The following is a 19682-nucleotide window of genomic DNA, read 5'->3' as shown; positions in this document are numbered from 1 at the left end:
TGAAGATCTTTTTAAACAATTATGTTGTATTGTAATAATATTCAGATGACCCGTAAAGGCCTAATGGGCTCTTGTTTTTCTATCTAGGTGATTATTATGAAGAAAACCTAGACTTTGTAAATTATTAGAACACAATACCTTAACTAGAATGTATTTCTCTTGTTTTAATTAATATCAGTATCAAACACTTTAAACAAAGTTTAACACTGTGGTCTATGTAATAAAGTCATTTAGTTGGTTGTGCTCTCTGTAGAGTTGTGATGAAGTTATTGATGAATATATAAACCTGACTGTAGAGTAGCTCCTGGCTAACGTTATTGATGGGACATCATATATAAACTGTATTTTAGTCACACTGTCACTGGTGGACGGTTGGATTTTAGGTATGGACAATGGATGTTGTGTCAATTTACTCATGGAGGAATTAACCTACTCGGGACCATGGGACACTAAATTAAAATTTTGTACAGACCAAGTTCCCTTAATGTTACCCAGTGCCCCACTGTAACTGGTAACTGAGACAGGACATTTCCGTATCGTTACCCTCTGCCCCATACTGTAAACTAGTGTAAGTGTGACAGACTTTTCCTGGTGATGTTGCCACACTGCCCCACTGTATCTGTGTTACATGAGACAGGACTCTCTCCTCGATATTTAATTTCTTCATCTTCTGTCCACTCTCTCGTAAATTTTGTTATGTAAAATCCACAGTTACTGGGTGTATATATGGGGACGACTATGGGATTCAGATCAAATGGTGCGTCACTTGTATATATTATTCTAAGTACCGTTCTGTTACCCTTTTCAGTAGCCTTATAGATTCTCTGGTAGAATATGACATATATAGTGATAGACATATAAGTAGGGAACAGTGACAAATATTAATTTAGGACCGTCCTCATGGCTATAATCTAGGATCTTGGTACTGATATATCTTTGTGTACATACAAACAGGGTATGGTGTCGACCATGGATTTAGGACTAGTGTGTCCTATTTTATCATTCAGTATCTAGGACCAGTAGATTTTGGGGTAACAAGTATGTGTAAAGTTGAGTATCAGATTTTTGGCTATCATTGTCCTGTGGTCCTTGTGGAGGTCCATAAATAAACCTGGCCATTTATTGTATGGGTGTTATGTCAGACTGCGTCTTCTTTCTATAAACTAACTTGGTCCTTGAGTAATTTTTCTATTCGTACATTGGTCCTTGAATATATCGGTAATCTTTCTATATAAACTAGTACATTGGTCCTTGAACGTATATACGGTAATCTTTCTATAAATCTAGTACATTGGTCTGAATTATATCGGTAGTTCATTGGTACTGATATATGGGTAATCTTTCTATAATTCTAGTCACATATATATATCGTTTATCTTTCTATAAAATAGCTACATTGGTCCTTGAATATATCGGTAATTCTTTCTATGAAAACTATTACATTGGTCTTGAATATATCGGTTACTTCCTTACTATACAACTAGTACATTGAGTCCTTTGAATACTAACGTATATACTTAGTAATTGGTCCTTGAATGTATCAGAAAAGAAGAAACCATAACATTGTATAGAAGAAACTACTTATCATTGGTTCAATATACAAATGTAGGCCATGCCACAATGTCACAAGATAACTATTAAAAAGCAGACTAAGTCTGGAATTTTTGATATATACTTAGATAATGAGGTGACTTAAGTTTTGACTTAAATTATGCTCCACCGCCGACAGAGCATAAATGATATTCATCATTTGAACAATAATTGGTGTTAAATCATCTATATATAGGTCTAATTAACACAAAAAATAATATAAAATAACTGTATTTTACCTTTGGTGCATGGGCAATCAGTACTTCATTCCATATAGGATATAGTGCCACGCAATTTTTTCGGGATGCAATTAATTATTTTTTATATTTTTAACTTAAATAAAATTAAAAGCTCAAACATTTCAATGGTGGTAATGGTTTAAAGTTAGTAACTTAACTGAATAAAAATACTAAAAATGTCTGCTCCTGTTTTTGATAGTGAAAAAATAACCCATTTGTCAGCTGTGGAGCATCTTTAAGCGTCCAGTTTTTCTCTCTCAAAAACTTGGAAGGCGTGTCAGTTTGTAGTACTAGTATTTAGAGCCTATCATAGATGTAGGCCTGGTAGGGTCTCCAACGGTGATCATGTATAACTGTCCACTTGTGATCTCAGTTAATAAGGTGCGGTTTTTAATGAGAGTTAATATGCATGTCTTAAATAACCCTAAGTGTGGAATTGTTGCAGAACAAAGTGTACACAAAATGATACAAAAATACCTATTCTGTTGTTGTTCTCGGGTAAACATGAGAAATACGTCCTTAACTGTGATATTCTGCTTCCTGTGTGCTACTGTTGGTTGATGTTTATTTACTATATATAAGTATTAGTGAGAGTGCTATCCCATTGGTTCTGTCCTTCTGTTATTTACTTTGTGTTTATAAAACAAGAAATCATGGACAAGTTCTTACAGTTCTGTAAAGTTTATAAAACAAGAAATCATGGACAAGTTCTTACAGTTCTGTAAAGTTTATAAAACAAGAAATCATGGACAAGTTCTTACAGTTCTGTAAAGTTTATAAAACAAGAAATCATGGACAAGTTCTTACAGTTCTGTAAAGTTTATAAAACAAGAAATCATGGACAAGTTCTTACAGTTCTGTAAAGTTTATAAAACAAGAAATCATGGACAAGTTCTTACAGTTCTGTAAAGTTTATAAAACAAGAAACATCATAGTTCTTACAGTTCTGTAAAGTTTATAAAACAAGAAATCATGGACAAGTTCTTACAGTTCTGTAAAGTTTATAAAACAAGAAATCATGGACAAGTTCTTACAGTTCTGTAAAGTTTATAAAACAAGAAATCATAGTTCTTACAGTTCTGTAAAGTTTATAAAACAAGAAATCATGGACAAGTTCTTACAGTTCTGTAAAGTTTATAAAACAAGAAATCATGGACAAGTTCTTACAGTTCTGTAAAGTTTATAAAACAAGAACTCATGGACAAGTTCTTACAGTTCTGTAAAGTTTATAAAACAAGAACTCATGGACAAGTTCTTTCAGTTCTGTAAAGTTTATAAAACAAGAAATCATGGACAAGTTCTTACAGTTCTGTAAAGTTTTATAAAACAAGAAAATCATGGACAAGTTCTTACAGTTCTGTAAAGTTTATAAAACAAGAAATCATGGACAAGTTCTTACAGTTCTGTAAAGTTTATAAAACAAGAAATCATGGACAAGTTCTTACAGTTCTGTAAATGTTTATAAAACAAGAACTCATGGACAAGTTCTTACAGTTCTGTAAAGTTTATAAAACAAGAAATCATGGACAAGTTCTTACAGTTCTGTAAAGTTTATAAAACAAGAAATCATGGACAAGTTCTTACAGTTCTGTAAAGTTTATAAAACAAGAAATCATGGACAAGTTCTTACAGTTCTGTAAAGTTTATAAAAAACAAGAAAATCATGGACAAGTTCTTACAGTTCTGTAAAGTTGTGTTTAAAGATAAAGATGGTTATCATTAAAACGTTTAATAGCCGTCTGTCAAAGTGAATGAAACTTCTTGTTTGTCTGAATGAATTAAATGCTTGTTGAGGTATCTGTAAATTTGTTATTTAACAATCATTAGTGTGCAATGTGTATATTTTATTGGTCATCATAACACAACAGCTTTTGATAAAGAAAATGAATTGTTAAATTTAGGTTCACACATAAATTAAGATCTGTAACATGAGAAAAACTCACCAGTTGTGTAATTTTTAATTATTTCGCGTCAAATGATATTGATAAAAAATATCTTAAAAGAATGCTTTTAGGATTATTTTTTTAATTTTTGGATTATGCCAAGAAAATGTTTAGTCAGGTTTGTGTTTCTTATTCGGTTTTGTATATCAATACACCTCCCATATTATAAATAGAGGGGGGATTAAGATAAGAATTGGCTACACCCATCATTCAGTATATCAAAAAGAAAATTCAATGTAAAGACTAATTTATTCATTATTCCATGTTGAAATCCAGATATTGTATAGCTAAGCATGTTGTAAGGATAATATAGGATAACCATGGTTTACCTTTTTGAAAAGTTTAATCTGAAGATTACAGATTTACAATGTACATAAATAAAAATATTATAAACAAATGGTAACAGAGAGAGATTTGTTGTAGAAGTTTTATGATTGGTATGTATGGTGTGCGTCATTCTACTTTTATATATAAATTTGTAAGTATTGTTATGTACGGATTGGACTGTATTATGGACAAAAACCATTTAACACTAGTCTGTATTCTATGGAACTTCTATTGTGCATGAAAAATAAACTTGCTTTGAAGAATACACTTTTGTAATTTTATCATTGTTTTGTTGCAAAACAAAATTCAATCGAGTTGGAGATATTTTATTGAAAAAAAAACCCACTTAGAGAATCTAGAAGTGTCTAGAAGATTCGAGCGCCATTTATGGTATCGTATGGTATAATAGACATTAAACTTATTACTGAATGTGTATAGGCTCTCGTCTGTTTACCATAGTGTCCTGACGTCCTTGGGTAGCGAGTATAAAACCCTCAAGGGGCAGTTGCCAAGTACTAATTCGAGTTCGATGGTGTTTTTTTCACTGAGAATTCTGGCTTTCCACCACCGCTTAAACCTTCAATTTCCCTGGCTGATGTGCATGGACGTTTGCTAATGTTATCGACAGGCAACTTACAAAAACATGCTCAAGGTCTAGAAAACAACACAGATGTTTTAAAAGCCCATAAAGAATGGATTCCTCATGTCAGGAATTTTCACAGATTTCATTTCACATTTCACTCTATTTGAACAGTGAGACAGCAATAGCATATCTTCATGTTCTTACTCTATATTGTACCACCAATCACGGTTAGTTGTCGATTACAGCACGTGCCCTGTATTCATTGACAAATCCAAAATATTTCCACTGTAATGTTTGATATACTGAAAAATAAACGGAAAATGTTAAAACTAACTTTGAATAATCTAGAACCATTTGTGATTGGTATACTGTGTTATTAAAGCATATTCTAAGAGCAAAAGTTAAAACCATTCGATAATTTTACATGTAAAAAGTTCTTATATTAGCGGTGGTTATAAGTATTTTAGTAATGAAGACCACATAGCCTGCTTTAGTTTGAGATCGAAGCTTGACCTAGACCTAGTTTTGTATAAGACCGGAATGACCTATTGTGGTACACGGTACATGCCTTACATCTCAAGTCTGTGACACAAGATTCTGACACATGACGCCTGTGTTGGATTGAAAAAAACTTTTCTTTTTCTTCAAAAATTCTTTAAGTTAATTATTTTGATAATTCACATATTGATATTATGAAAATATTAGAACTTTGCACTATGGATTAAGTAAATAAAAACTATTTTGATAGATGAAAATAAATATATATACACACCACTCACAACTTTGGTCATGAGTAACTAGGGTAGACATCGTACAAGCAGATGGAATACTCGCCCCGTTATCAGCATGAGCTGTTCAGTCATCTTTTACGAGGTATCGAACACTAAAATTGATAAAAAAATTAATAACAACAATAGCACTAAACTGTTCCATGTAAACTGAAACCACATCAGTCATGTGGCTAGATGATCTGTTTTACTTACTTACCCATTCGATGCTCGAAACTCCAATGGTTTTTGTTTTCGCTGTTGCACATCGATTCCATTTAACTGTCACTCTGTATACAAGTTAGATAACTAATTATTTCGAAATATTAAATAATCGGACATATATTAAATAAGTCTTTTATCTATTAATTTGAATACGCATGATTTATATTAAGTTATTTCCTGATATGAACATTTTATCCGACAAGTATAACGATTATTGTAAGATCATCTCGATATTCAGAAAGTCACAAGAAAGAATAAACATTAAATAAGAAAAATAGTTTCATATCAACTGGTAAAAATAATTTTGATCCTTACTTACCTCAGTAGGTTCCTACTGAAATCAACTTACTTATAGTTTAGACAATCAAAACCGGCAATAAAACTTAACCTTGATTTCTATGTGTTTGAATGACAAACATTTTGCAGCATTTTGTTGATAGATATCATCGATAGCGTTGCATGATCTAAGGTTGACTATTATGTCAGGAACACAAATATATTTTTTATAATTTAATGCAGTAAAGTACCATAGTTTTTATGAATACCGGTGTATCTATATAAAGTGAAACAAATTAAATATTGATTACAGATATTCATAACATTTCATAAATCAAAACAAACAAAAAAAGAAACAAACCATTCTAAGGTCGAGAGACAATAAGATAAACCTTATATTTATAGTTCATAAATTGATTAATATGGTATAAACACAAATTAATATTTATTTGGTATCTTGCTTTTATTCATTACAGTATAACATGTACATCAATCGTTACTTGATAAAAGGTATGTATAAAACAAATGTAAATATGATGCATACATTCATAATATTTCATAAAACAAACGAAAGGAAAATATAAACACCTCATTATCTTTAATAGGATAATCTATAAGCTTGGCGGTAATGTTAGAGCGGGACATGAACAGAGAGCACTCCCTGTACATGGTCATGTAATGTAAAATAACGAAATACTCAACATAGTCACATGACAAGTGGTTAGTAATGTAAACCATATAGTGATGATAAGGTAAACAACATAATCACAATAATGAACAACGTATCATTACATAATCGGAATTACCAGAATTCTTTTATAATCTGTTTAATCACACACTATAACTGAGAGAGATATTGGTGTTAATATCAATGTTATTATTTTTAAATGTTCTCTTATTAAATATTTTATAATGCAGTATGCAAATTTATCTGAACTGCATTTACTGTATTATTGAATGACATCGTGTATGTAAATACTGAAGTAATCAATGAAATAGAGTTAACAGTTTATTTACAGAATGTAGAAATATGTCGGAATTTCCATTTTGTACTAACCTTCTTTTTCACAAAGATATGGCAAAAAGGTTGTACAGGACAGATCGTTCCAGCCGCTATCATGGATATGAACACAATCCTGATTACCACCAGAATCACTGGGTTGACCTGGAATCCAGTCGGTGTATGTTACTATCGAGTTGTCTGACACCCAAAACCAGACAGATCGGGTTTTAGTGTACGCTCCGATCCATGGACCTCCTTGTCAAATAGTAAATCAACAACAATGATATATAATAATAAAACCCATGATTTTATCGAAAGTATATTAGATATTAGGTATTTTTACCAAAAGAATGTTGCACGAAAGATGAGTATCAAATATGACGACTTATAGATTATAAATGCTGCTGCTTTTTTTTTTGCTGTGTCACTTCTGATTGGCCGTTACAATATCTTTTAGACGTTTCGGTATTGGGCACTGATGTAAGGTAAACACGTAATATTTATTAATCTGGATACCTAATAGGCTATGGTTAATTTTCAGCCAGGAATTTTCTGCAGCTGTTTCTATCTTTACAAGGGTGCTGCCATGGTTGAGGCATTCATTCTGTAAAAAGAAAAACAATGATTTGAGCATTTTGATAGTAAAATAATGTTGCTTCACAAAGAGACAGTAAAATAAGTCTGGAAAAAAAAATTCAAGCAGATAAGAGTACATGGCACATTTGTATTTCTTGTATAGCCTTTGTTGATACTCGAAGATGATTTTTAATGTTTAAACCTCTGTTGGAAATACAGACAGACAGACATGTTTTCGTTAAGGCTGTTACTCTCCTACACGCTGAAGAGTGACTTAGGTTGATCAACATGGCGAACGTTTTTCGATGACGCGTGTGAAACCTATTTTCGAGAACATATTTTGTTTTCCTTTCTTTTTCAGATATCTCTTGGAAGTTTACAAATAGGGATTTATAACTTTGCCCCATACTTAGACATAACGTAATTTGTCCTGAAAGCACAAAAAAGGTTTTAAAAATTATCTGTAAAATGCAAAATTATTCGACTGAATAATATCAATAATTCAAATTAATGATTTCGATAATTCCTGAAATTAGTAATATCAATAAATCGAGACATTAATTTATCTACTGACATCATTAAGGTATCTACTGACATCATTAATTGATCTAATGACATCATTAATTTATTTAATGACATCATTAATCTCTCTAATGACACCATTAATTTATCTACTGACATCATTAATTTATCTAATGACATCATTAATCTATCTAATGACACCATTAATTTATCTAATGACACCATTAATTTATCTACTGACATCATTAATTTATCTACTGACATCATTAATTTATCTAATGACATCGTTATTTTTTATTAGTGACATCGTTAATTTCTTTTGTGACATCGTTTTTTATTTAGTGATATAACATATTCACGTTGTTATTATCATTAATTGATATCGATAAATATTCCGATTTATCGATACATGCAGCACCAAATTGATATAACTACTTGATATAACGTAGTTATATTATTAATTCATGTGTTGCGTCACATAAACAATAATTACTCCACATTTTGTGTGTGACGTCACCCGCTTTGGTTGATCCAGGTATGAAGCCTGCTTGTCTCATTAAATCCAAAACTCTATTTGGTATTTAATTTGGGAGAAACCATCATAACATAGATGTTAAGCTTTGATATGTATACTACTCTCTGTGTTTATATGCTTTGTCACTCTTTTTTCTTTCTTCTTTTGTGTGTGTGTGTGGGTGTGGGGGGTGGGTTAATTTTGATTATGTTTCATTTGAATGATATAGACTACATATTATAGTCTTTCTTATAACCTACCTGGGCGTCAGACCACGTGTCTGTAAACAACCTATAACAATACATACGTCTTACTAATTACCTACCCGGGCGTCAGACCACGTCCTGTTGTCTGTAAACAACGTTTAACAATATACACGTCTTACTAATTTACCTACCTGGGCGTCAGACCACGTCCTGTTGTCTGTAAACAACCAATAACAATATATACGTCTTACTAATTACCTACCTGGGCGTCAGACCACGTCCTGGTGTCTATAAACAATATATAACAATATATACGTCTTACTAATTACCTACCTGGGCGTCAGGACCACGTGTCAGTAAAAAACCTATAACAATATATATGTCTTACTAATTACCTACCTGGGCGTCAGACACACGTGTCAGTAAACAACCTATAACAATATATTATGTCTTACTAATTACCTACCTATAACAATATATAGTCTTACTAATTACCTACCTGGGCGTCAGACCACGTCCATTATGTCTGTAAACAACCTATAACAATGGCTGTTATACTCCGTCCAGTCGTCCTGGCAACTTTCTGTCACAAAAAAGACGAAATGGTTCTAATGCAAACTGCACACTCAATATTAAATCATATTTAAAATAAGATTTGAACACTGTAATTCTGTTCCTGATGATTCCCTCTACTAAAACCAGACTGATGAATGTCAATTGTGTCTGGTAATGTTACAAGGACTGCAATCAAAATGTTAACACAGGGAAGTAATTATCAAAGAAGTCAATGCGAAATCTTCTCGCGAACGTATAACAACTATGTTTTAAGTTAGTAAACTAATGATATTTAAATGAACCGTCTATTTAAAACTAGAAACATGGAAACACGAGCGAAATTATACATATTGCTTGGCCCTATAAATCTATTAGTACAAACTAAAATGGCAAGTGTTGGATTTGCAATTCATAGTTTGCCGGTTTGATACCCAGCCAAAGCAGTGACTCTATGCTATGTTCTGTAGAACCTTAATGAACTACTTAATGTTAAGACCATTTCTCCTGTTTATTGTATCGCATTTTATCTAGGATCTTAGATTTTTTTGTTAAACATGAAAACATCGATTGATTGTCAAAGGTATATAGACAATATATATCTCATTATCCTATTCCAGTAATTAAGTTACATAAAGTTCCTTTTTCACCTATTCTCTAATCATACACAGGTGCGCGAATTTCACTATATAATTAGTTCAAATGAAGATTATCCAATTATTTCTTTGGACCGTTGGACAGAGTTCTAGATAATTTCACTTGGCCAAATAGCATGGGCAAACGACTTAAAGTCAAAGTCATTACATATCAAAAAGAATCGATCGATTTGTCTCCAACAACACATAATTATATGTTTATACTATATTGAGTATTATGATGAAATCCCCCCGAGATCTGTTTAAATCATTAAAACCGGTACAGTAATATTTGTTAGAATATATGTGTCTTGTCTTGACTCATAAAAAGGACAACCTAATTGTACGCTATTAACAGCAGGTATCATATTTCATCATTAGGTAATTTAATTCAGCATTTACATTTCATTTTGTAAGGTTTTGTAAACTCCATTTTTTCATTTTGATAGCAGGTCCTTCTGTTCATACCAACATGTTAAACAGGATAGAAGAATATTTTAAATCTAGCGACAGTTAGATGCAAACTATATTTGTTATTCAAATTAGAATTTGGATCTTTTCTATTTTCAATGTTTTTTAACTTGTGTGGATATTAGGGTGCAATATTGATGTCGTATTATATAGATAAAGTACAAATAAATGCCATGAAAAATCTAAATGACAAATGTTTTTACCATAACAAGAGGCCCATGGGCTTCATATTATACGGTCATCTGACTCATGGCACAAGACAACTAAGTCACAGTACTACAAGTATTGGTTAACGATTAATATAAACAATACAAGGAACTCCTTAGTTGAATATGTAAGTTTCTGAAAAAGGTAAATGTGTCATTTGTTGAACAAACTTGGTAGCCCTTCATCCAAATATGGTCGAAAACCCATTCAAGGATTAATATAAGGAGGAGTCAGATTTTAAAGCCAAATTTCAGCAAAGTTCCCAGTTTTGGAACCTCGGACATAATAATCCCCATGGGTCCTTACCTCTTGGTCCTTTATAAAATATGATTGTCCTTACTAAAAGTTCCCCCTTCTGAATCAATTAAAACCAACTATAGACCAATTTTCATTGAGGAATCGTAGACTGGAACCTTAAAACAGGAAGTGGGCCAACGGCCATCTTGGAATACACAAAATCTTTACGAAGATGTTTGCATGTTGTTTCGCAATCAATTAAAACCCCTATAGACCAATTTTCATTGAGATCGGAGACTTGAAACCTTAAAACAGGAAGTGGGGCAACCGTGGCCGTCTTGGAATACCAAAATCTTTACGAAAATGTTTGCATGTTTGTTCGGCATCAATTAAAACCCCTATAGACCAAATTTTCATTGAGATCGGAGACTGAAACCTTAAAACAGGAAGTGGGCCGAGCGGCCATCTTGGAATACCAAAATTCTTTACTGAAAAATGTTTGCATGTTGTTCGGCATCAGAATTGAACAAACCCCTATAGACCAATTTCGATCATTGAGATCGGAGTACTGAAACCTTTAAAACAGGAAAAAGTGGACCAGCTAAAAATTAAGAAAATTTGCCCTTTTGGGGGGGCCCCCACCCCTCAGTTCCTAGGGTATCAGACCATACTCATTTATATAAAATATAACTGGTGTTACCCCAATGATGTTTCACACCAAATATGGATAAAAATTCATCCAAGGAAGGAGGGAGGATTAGGATTTTTAAAAGCTTAAATTAAGAAAATTTGCCCCTTTTGGGGCCCCCCCCCTTTCAGCCCCTAGGGATATTGGACCATGCTCATTTATATAAAATATGATTGTCCGTCCCCAATGATGTTTCACACCAAATATGGTTAAAAATCCATCACGGGATGAAGGAGGAGTAGGCTTTTGTATAAATAGTCTTACGCACGGACGCACGGCGGACGGCGCACGGCGGAGGGCGCACGACGATCAGAACGAACAACGACGGATTGACAATAGGTCATCTGACCTTCGAGACAGATGAACCTAAAAATGCACCACCTCAGTACTATTGGAAAACCATTGCTCAGAAAATCTGACGAAACCTTATTAACATCATTTGAGGATTAGTGCCATTTTAGACTTGTTGAACTTCACAACGTAATGTAATTTTCGTTCTATACTATATATAAAGTACCTTGAGTGAACGAAAATGAAACTTGTGTTAAGAAAAAAACCTACGAACTATCCAACCGAAAGCAACTGTCAAGATATTGTTCTACCCACCGCTAAAGATACACTAGTAGTAGAATTGGTAAGGACCAGACGGTATAGAAATAAACATTGTATAGGCCAAGTTGGCTTCTGTAGATAATAACGAAAAGAGAAATACAGTATAATTTTCATGAAATATATTGACAAAAGCGAAAAGAAAAAATACAGCTGCTGTCTGAGCAATTGTTCTATTGCAATGATTATGGGGAACATTAGTAATAGACGATATGAAGTACTCCGATCAATCTTATTTTATCTACTTTCCTTTTGAATATTATGTTCAAATAATGTTTTATCTGGTTAAAAAGTTTGCATTGGTTGTCTATTTTTGTGCAACAGCTTTGAAAGATGCCAGCAATTAAAAGTAGTTTAAATAAGGTTCACAAACTGTGAAGATTGACCTTTATGTCATATTTTTTATTATTTAATTGTATTTCATTTCAATGTGTCATGAATTTGTTTCACAGATTTGTTACACTATCACCCACTGCCGGACCTAAAGCACTGACTTAATACTCTACTCCAGGTATATCTATTACGATGACCCCGTTCCGTTACAACATTGCAATATAACAGTCGATATTTGAAAACATACATTGTAATTTATCATTAAGAATTCTATTTTGGGGCGACAGGTAAATTAGAAATTTAGCATTTAACTGGACCGTGTTCCCCCCCATTTTCAAAACCATTTGAAATCGATCCAGACATACTAAAATAATTTATTTTATTTTTTTTTTTTCATATTATCACTATGTCAATGTTTTCTTACCTTAATAAATATATAGGTTTCTTAGTCTTTGTGAAAGCCTTCCAAATTCTTTTTGTAGCGGATCACCACCACAGACTGTATGGAATCTTCTCTGCTCCCTACTGTATTTATATACGGACTGTCGTATAAGTGACGACCGGTTTGTAGTTTCTAGTACGACTTACTGCCGGGTATGCCCCCATGTACCCCAGTCTGTACACATACGTGCCTGTTATTATGACACTCCGGAAGTAAATACTTTGGTACAGATCACTCGAGTAGCCTTGATCCTTTACCTTTGTAAGATATAAAAAGACTTAGTACAGAACAAAGGAGTCATGCATTGACAACTTATTTAAAAACATCTGCCAACAAATGAATAAAATAGAATCCTTTATATAGCTGGAATACATTCGCTCGTTGCGTGTGTTTTGCGTGCTAAGGTCAGAGTTGTGTTATTTATGATTTGCGTCCGTGTGCTGGTAGATTTAAGGTCCAGTGAGTGAAAAAAAACCAACAAAATATATTTTAGGACTGAGCAATAAAACATATACAAGAGGGTAAAATGATGTTTCCCACCATCTCCAAAGATGTACAATCAACAAAAACAATTTTTTTTTTAAATGATTTGTGTTTGATGAACAGTGAAACATGTATCAATTTAAACACCGCAATAAAAGGTGTATTATGTGGTAGTTTGCCACCTCATTGTCTGGTATGTTTAAAAAAGAAGCATATCATAAACCCAAACAACTATGGCCTATGAAGATATCATATCACCATACAATAAACGGGGAGGCTGAAGAAGTTGGTTCCAAGTTCCGAGTTCCGAGTTCCGTTTAAGCTAAACGGAACTCGGAACCATTTGAACATATTACAAATGTTTTCTGTTGTGTTTTTTCATGGATAATTTGTGATAGAGCTAGTTTAAATACGTTTTCAAATAACATCTATTTCCGTTTAAGTAAATCGGAACTTTTTAGATAAAAGTTATCAATGTGCTTTGGACATATTAGAAATGTTGCCTGTTGTCTTTTTTAATGGATTAATATTGGTAAATCCTCTTTAATTTAGTTTTTGATCAACTCCCATTTCCGAGTTCCGTTTAAGTAAAACGGAACTCGGAACCAGTTCCGAGTTCCGTTTAAGGAAATTTTCTATCATTTTGGATAAAATCATTCTATATGCCTAACACATATGAGAAATGTTGCCAGTTGTCTTTTTTCATGGGTTACTAGTGATGGATCTACTTTAATTCTGTTTTTGATCAACTCCTATCTCCCAGTTCCGTTTAAGTAAAACGGAACTCGGAACCAGTTCCGAGTTCCGTTTAAGGAAATTTTCCATCTATTTAGATGAAATCATTCTATATGCCTAAGACATATGAGAAATGTTGCCTGTTGTCTTTTTTCATGGGTTACTAGTGATGAATCCACTTTAATTTAGTTTTCGATCAACACCTATTTCCCAGTTCCGTTTAAGTAAAACGGAACTCGGAACCAGTTGCTTAATCATTCTATATGCCTAAGACATATGAATAATGTTGCCAGTTGTCATTTCTTATGGGTTACTAGTGGCAAATCCACTTTATTTTAGTTTTTCGATCGACTTCCATTTCCCAGTTCCGTTTAAGTAAAACGGAACTCGGAACCATTTAAGGAAATTTTCTATCATTTTAGATAAAATCATTCAATATGCCTAAGACATATGAACAATGTTGCCTGTTGTCTTTTTTCGTCGGTTACTAGTGAGGAATCCACTTTAATTTAGGTTTCGATCAACTCTTATTTCCCAGTTCCGTTTAAGTAAAACGGAACTCGGAACCAGTTCCGAGTTCCGTTTAATGAAATTTTCTATCATTTTGGATAAAATCATTCTATATGCCTAAGATATATGAGAAATGTTGCCAGTTGTCTTTTTTCATGGGTTTCTAGTGATGGATCTACTTTAATTCAGTTTTTGATCAACTCCTATCTCCCAGTTCCGTTTAAGTAAAACGGAACTCGGAACCAGTTCCGAGTTCCGTTTAAGGAAATTTTCCATCTATTTAGATGAAATCATTCTATATGCCTAAGACATATGAGAAATGTTGCCTGTTGTCTTTTTTCATGGGTTACTAGTGATGAATCCACTTTAATTTAGTTTTCGATCAACACCTATTTCCCAGTTCCGTTTAAGTAAAACGGAACTCGGAACCAGTTCCGAGTTCCGTTTAAGAAAATTTTCTATCATTTTGGATAAAATCATTCTATATGCCTAAGACATATGAGAAATGTTGCCAGTTGTCTTATATCATGGGTTACTAGTGATGAATCCACTTTAATTCAGTTTTCGATCAACTCCTATCTCCCAGTTCCGTTTAAGTTTAAAGAAATTCTCCATCTATTTAGATGAAATCATTCTATATGCCTAAGACATATGAGAAATGCTGCCAGTTGTCTTTTTTCATGGGTTACTAGTGGCAAATCCACTTAATTTAAGTTTTCGATCGACTTCCATTTCCCAGTTCCGTTTAAGTAAAACGGAACTCGGAACTGGAACCAGTTCCGAGTTCCGTTTAAGGAAATTTTCTATCATTTTAGATAAAATCATTCAATATGCCTAAGACATATGAATAATGTTGCCAGTTGTCATTTCTTATGGGTTACTAGTGGCAAATCCACTTTATTTTAGTTTTCGATCGACTTCCATTTCCCAGTTCCGTTTAAGTAAAACGGAACTCGGAACCAGTTCCGAGTTCCGTTTAAGGAAATTTTCCATCTATTTAGATAAAATCATTCTATATGCCTAAGACATATGAGAAATGTTGCCAGTTGTCTTTTTTCATGGGTTACTAGTGATGAATCCACTTTAATTCAGTTTTCGATCAACTCCTATTTCCCAGTTCCGTTTAAGTAAAACGGAACTAGGAACCAGTTCCGAGTTCCGTTTAAGGAAATTCTCTATCATTTTAGATGAAAACAGTCAATGTGCTTTGGACATATTAGAAATGTTGTCTGTTGGCTTTTTTCATGGATTACTATTGGTGGATCCATATTGATTTAGTTTTCGATCGACTTCCAGTTCCGTGTTCCGCTTAAGTAAAACGGAACTAAGAACCAGACCCGAGTCCGTTTAACACGAATACTTTGCAACGAGCCGAGTTCCGTTTAATAGGTTTCCTACCTCTAATTGCATGTTTAATTACATATATTATATTGGAATCGAACTCTGGATTTTGCTGCAATGATACAACTCAGAATTGATCACTTTAGCACATAATATATTTTTGAAACATATCTAACACCCATACCCCAGTTCCGTTTAAGCCAATCTAATTTAAATTCGATGTTCATTATCTACTCCGTATACTCCGTATGAACATCTAACCACATCCCTATAGGGGTCACGTCAGGGTTCAAATTTCCCGCATAAATTAGAAAAAAAACTAACCAATCATCTTTCGGGAAATCTGTCCCGTCGGGACCAATCAGATTAGTCGTTCTTTCACGCTTAGACCTCTACATCAAAATGGCGATGAAAACATTATCTGATGCGATTGCAAAAGTTGTTCCATTATTCGGAGAAAATATTAAGCTCAAAGACGAACAAATACAAGTATTACGATGCCTCGTCGACAAAAGGGATTGTGTGGCAGTTTTGCCAACTGGTTTTGGAAAGTCGCTTCCATTTCAAATGTAATATATACCCGTGGAGCGCATGTTGTGTAACGAAACTTCAAAAGTGATGTGGTGTGTCCGTTGATACACAGGGCCTCGTTACTATTGATGATATATATAAGATAGGTCACGTCTATTTACATACATTGTAATGTATGTAAATAGACGTGACCTATCTTATATATATCATCAATAGTAACGAGGCCATGTGGTTGATATCTCTGATGCAGGACCAAGTGGGGAAACTGTCCAATGTCAATGGCATAATAGCAGCTTACGTAGGTATGTATGTAGAAAATGTAGTTAATAAAAATGTAATTATATGATCAATACACCAACGCTATCGGAATCTCGTACTTTCGCAGAAAATAATCTGAATCTGATCATGCATGAGCCTTGGATGATGTACGGAGACAATTTAAGCTACATGAACCCGATGCAGCACCCGTTCGATCGGTTGTCAAAACGTGAGCAACGTGCATATAATCTTTCAAAGATTTGGATTGGTATGCTTGATATGTAATTAAACAGGTTGGGGACACTCACGTATAAACAGGATACTGGATAGTCGCGCCTTTGAGTAACAGTCCTGTATTTGATGGATAATTTTTGGTACTCAAATGCAGGATTCTGTGAAATGAAAATGGATAAAATTGTTTTACAAATTTGTATCAAAAAAGGGCATCAGATAATGGAGTGTCCTGTTAAACTTCAAGAAGATCAGCTAGATAAAATCTATATACCATCTATTTCAATTTTTCAGGTTCTAGTCCAGAGGAAGACACCAAAATTAGGAATGGTGAAATAGATTTGATATATGGATCACCGGAGGCTTTTGTTGGTGACTCAGTGTGGAGAGCCAACATTCAGAAGCTGAATGTTTCAGCAATAGTTGTTGACGAGTTCCACACCATTGCGACTTGGTAAGTTGTACATGTATATTAAAAAAAAACCAATATGAAAATCACCCTTTCATTATGTAGACAAATGATACATATTTGTACGTCAGGTATGCATGTGTGTGCTCTATATGTATTCGTGAGTCGTTATGCATGAGGTCACACCTGTCATTACATGTGCATATTTTGCAAAGTGTAGTACACATGTACTGAAACTTATGACTTAATCTTTTCAGGGGAGATGATGACGATGGGACACAGAAACGGGCTTTCCGGAAGTGGTTCGCCAGTGTTGGGGAATTAAGATCCTTATTTCCAGCCGCAACTGTATTGGCATTGAGTGCAACATGTACTGTTAAGATAAAAAAACGTGTTATGAAAGTACTGGAGATGAAAGATGATACAATTGAAATAATAATGTCTCCAAACAAACCAAACATTAAAATATCAGTGTTTAAGGTTCCAAGCAATATTGAAATGGCTATGTACTGGTTAGCAGAAGGACTATCTTCCAAAAGAGAACATTTTCCGCGAACTATTGTATATTGTGTTTCAATTAAAGACGTGTCTAAAATATATTCCTACTTGACAACTGAAATCCCAGAGTGTGCCAGTTTAGTTGAAATGTTCCACTCGGAGACACCGGAAGTTAAGAAAGATAAAATTATTACAGAACTTAAGGTAGAAAGTGGCTCTCCTCTCCGGCTAGTGGTATCAAGTAGTGCTCTGGGAATGGGGATCGATGTGAAAGACTGCCAAAGTGTGGTTCTATTTGGACCTCCTACCAATCTTGTTGATTTAATTCAACAGATTGGTAGGATTGGTAGAGACAATAGCCCATCAGTGGCTCTTATATTGTACCATTCGTATCATCTAGGACAGCTAGGATTTGAAGTAAAATCTCTTGTTAAATCCACTGACTGTCGCAGAGTACAATTACTAGGCAATTTCCTTAATCCCAAGGAGTTAACAGACATTAAGAATAAAGAGTCGGGACTTCACATATGTTGTGACTTTTGTACACTGAAGTGTAGCTGTGGGGAATGTGAGTCATTGTTGTTAGAAAAACTGTTTAGTTGTACTCAAAGTGAACTTGAAAACGACAGTGATGGGGATACCGAGCCATATGATTTGTCAGACTATGAGTTTGAAGAAGAATTGCTCATGGCAGACACCGCAAATGACTGAAAATAAAATTAAAAAGGAAGTGTACAAACTGTTCAGTTTTTGTTAAGTTTTATTACATGGTCATACTTCCATGTGGGTGTATATGTGATATATCATATTCATATCTAACATTGATAGCAAATCTTAAAGACACACAATTTAAAAGCTTCTTATACACCATATCTGTAAAATGTCCATAGCAGCCTGTTCTTTTACTTATCAAAATAGTATTTATATCACTATATTAATTTCAAGTTTATTGGTCTAATTTTTGAAGAAAAAAAAAATTCTTTAATTATTTGATTATCACTTCTTGTTGCTATTCTTGGAATAAAATAAGACAAAAACCTGTGAAATTTGTGTCTTAACATTTTCTCGTACATACATTTGGTCACAGAAGGAAGTGTATGCTGTAAGATGGCTATGTATGCTGTAAGATGGCTATGTGCACAAGCTGACATTACAAACAATAGACTTAGTGATGTGCATTATATTTCGAAAACTAAATTTTATGACAGTTGCAAACTGTTTACTATGAAAGCTCTAATAAAAATGTACATGTGACATCATGAAACTGTCCAAGTCACTGTCCAAGTCATCACTGCTAAAGAAATTCATTTTTGAATCATCATCATGATGACAGTTCAATTTTTGGTATAATTTGTCAATGGTCAGTGTTACTAGAAAGTACATATATAATTACTTTCTTTGCTAAATCATGAAACTTTTGAAAGGTAATGAAGCCAAGATCATATATATTGCAGGTTTTTTGATCATTTACTATTAATGCCTGGCATAATATTAGCAGTTAGCTCTTTTCAATATTTCAAAAGACATGAAAAAAGTCTTTAACAATACTTTTAAAAAAGAATTATGCTGCAGGTCTATATATCTATAACAGTTGCCTCCTATATGACGGAAAAGGAAACCTTTAAAAAAATCAGCAATTTTATCCTGTAAAACAGTGGAGAGTCTGAGGTATTTATCATAGACTGGGATTTATTTCGCATAACATCATTTCAAACAAAATCTTTATCACAAGTTCATATTC

General features: G+C 33.5%; 1 protein-coding gene and 2 long non-coding RNA genes across 5 annotated transcripts in view; 1 reads left to right on the top strand and 2 right to left on the bottom strand.

Moving 5' to 3' along the window:
• LOC138314554 (bifunctional 3'-5' exonuclease/ATP-dependent helicase WRN-like) overlaps window positions 1-18681 on the top strand; it is a 28154-nt gene extending 9473 nt beyond the window's left edge. The window contains exons 1-3 of one of the 2 annotated variants that reach the window (XM_069254939.1): window positions 16710-16847; window positions 17329-17488; window positions 17701-18681. In XM_069254939.1, coding sequence (XP_069111040.1) covers window positions 16772-16847; window positions 17329-17488; window positions 17701-18652 — 1188 coding nt within the window. In that variant the 5' untranslated portion in view covers window positions 16710-16771 and the 3' untranslated portion in view covers window positions 18653-18681. Of the gene's footprint in view, window positions 1-16709; window positions 16848-17328; window positions 17489-17700 lie in introns of those variants that run through there. The other variant, XR_011207393.1, reaches the window with a different exon arrangement.
• Window positions 4097-5924, bottom strand: LOC138314552 (uncharacterized). The gene is made up of 3 exons (XR_011207389.1): window positions 5670-5924; window positions 5455-5565; window positions 4097-4984 (listed from the first exon to the last, which is right to left on the bottom strand). It is a non-coding gene; the product is annotated as an uncharacterized lncRNA (long non-coding RNA).
• On the bottom strand, window positions 7014-8909 carry LOC138314553 (uncharacterized). Of its 2 annotated transcripts, none has more exons than XR_011207391.1 (3): window positions 8891-8909; window positions 7470-7557; window positions 7014-7208 (listed from the first exon to the last, which is right to left on the bottom strand). It is a non-coding gene; the product is annotated as an uncharacterized lncRNA (long non-coding RNA). The 2 variants fall into 2 exon arrangements; XR_011207390.1 differs by lacking the exon at window positions 8891-8909 and adding an exon at window positions 8826-8866.
• Window positions 18682-19682: the final 1001 nt, after the last annotated feature.

This window comes from Argopecten irradians, chromosome 2 (assembly GCF_041381155.1).
Source record: "Argopecten irradians isolate NY chromosome 2, Ai_NY, whole genome shotgun sequence".
In the NCBI taxonomy this organism is placed as follows: Eukaryota; Metazoa; Mollusca; class Bivalvia; order Pectinida; family Pectinidae; genus Argopecten; species Argopecten irradians.
The sequence above is the reverse complement of the archived record's forward strand: the minus strand, read 5'-3'. Positions and strand labels throughout refer to the sequence as shown.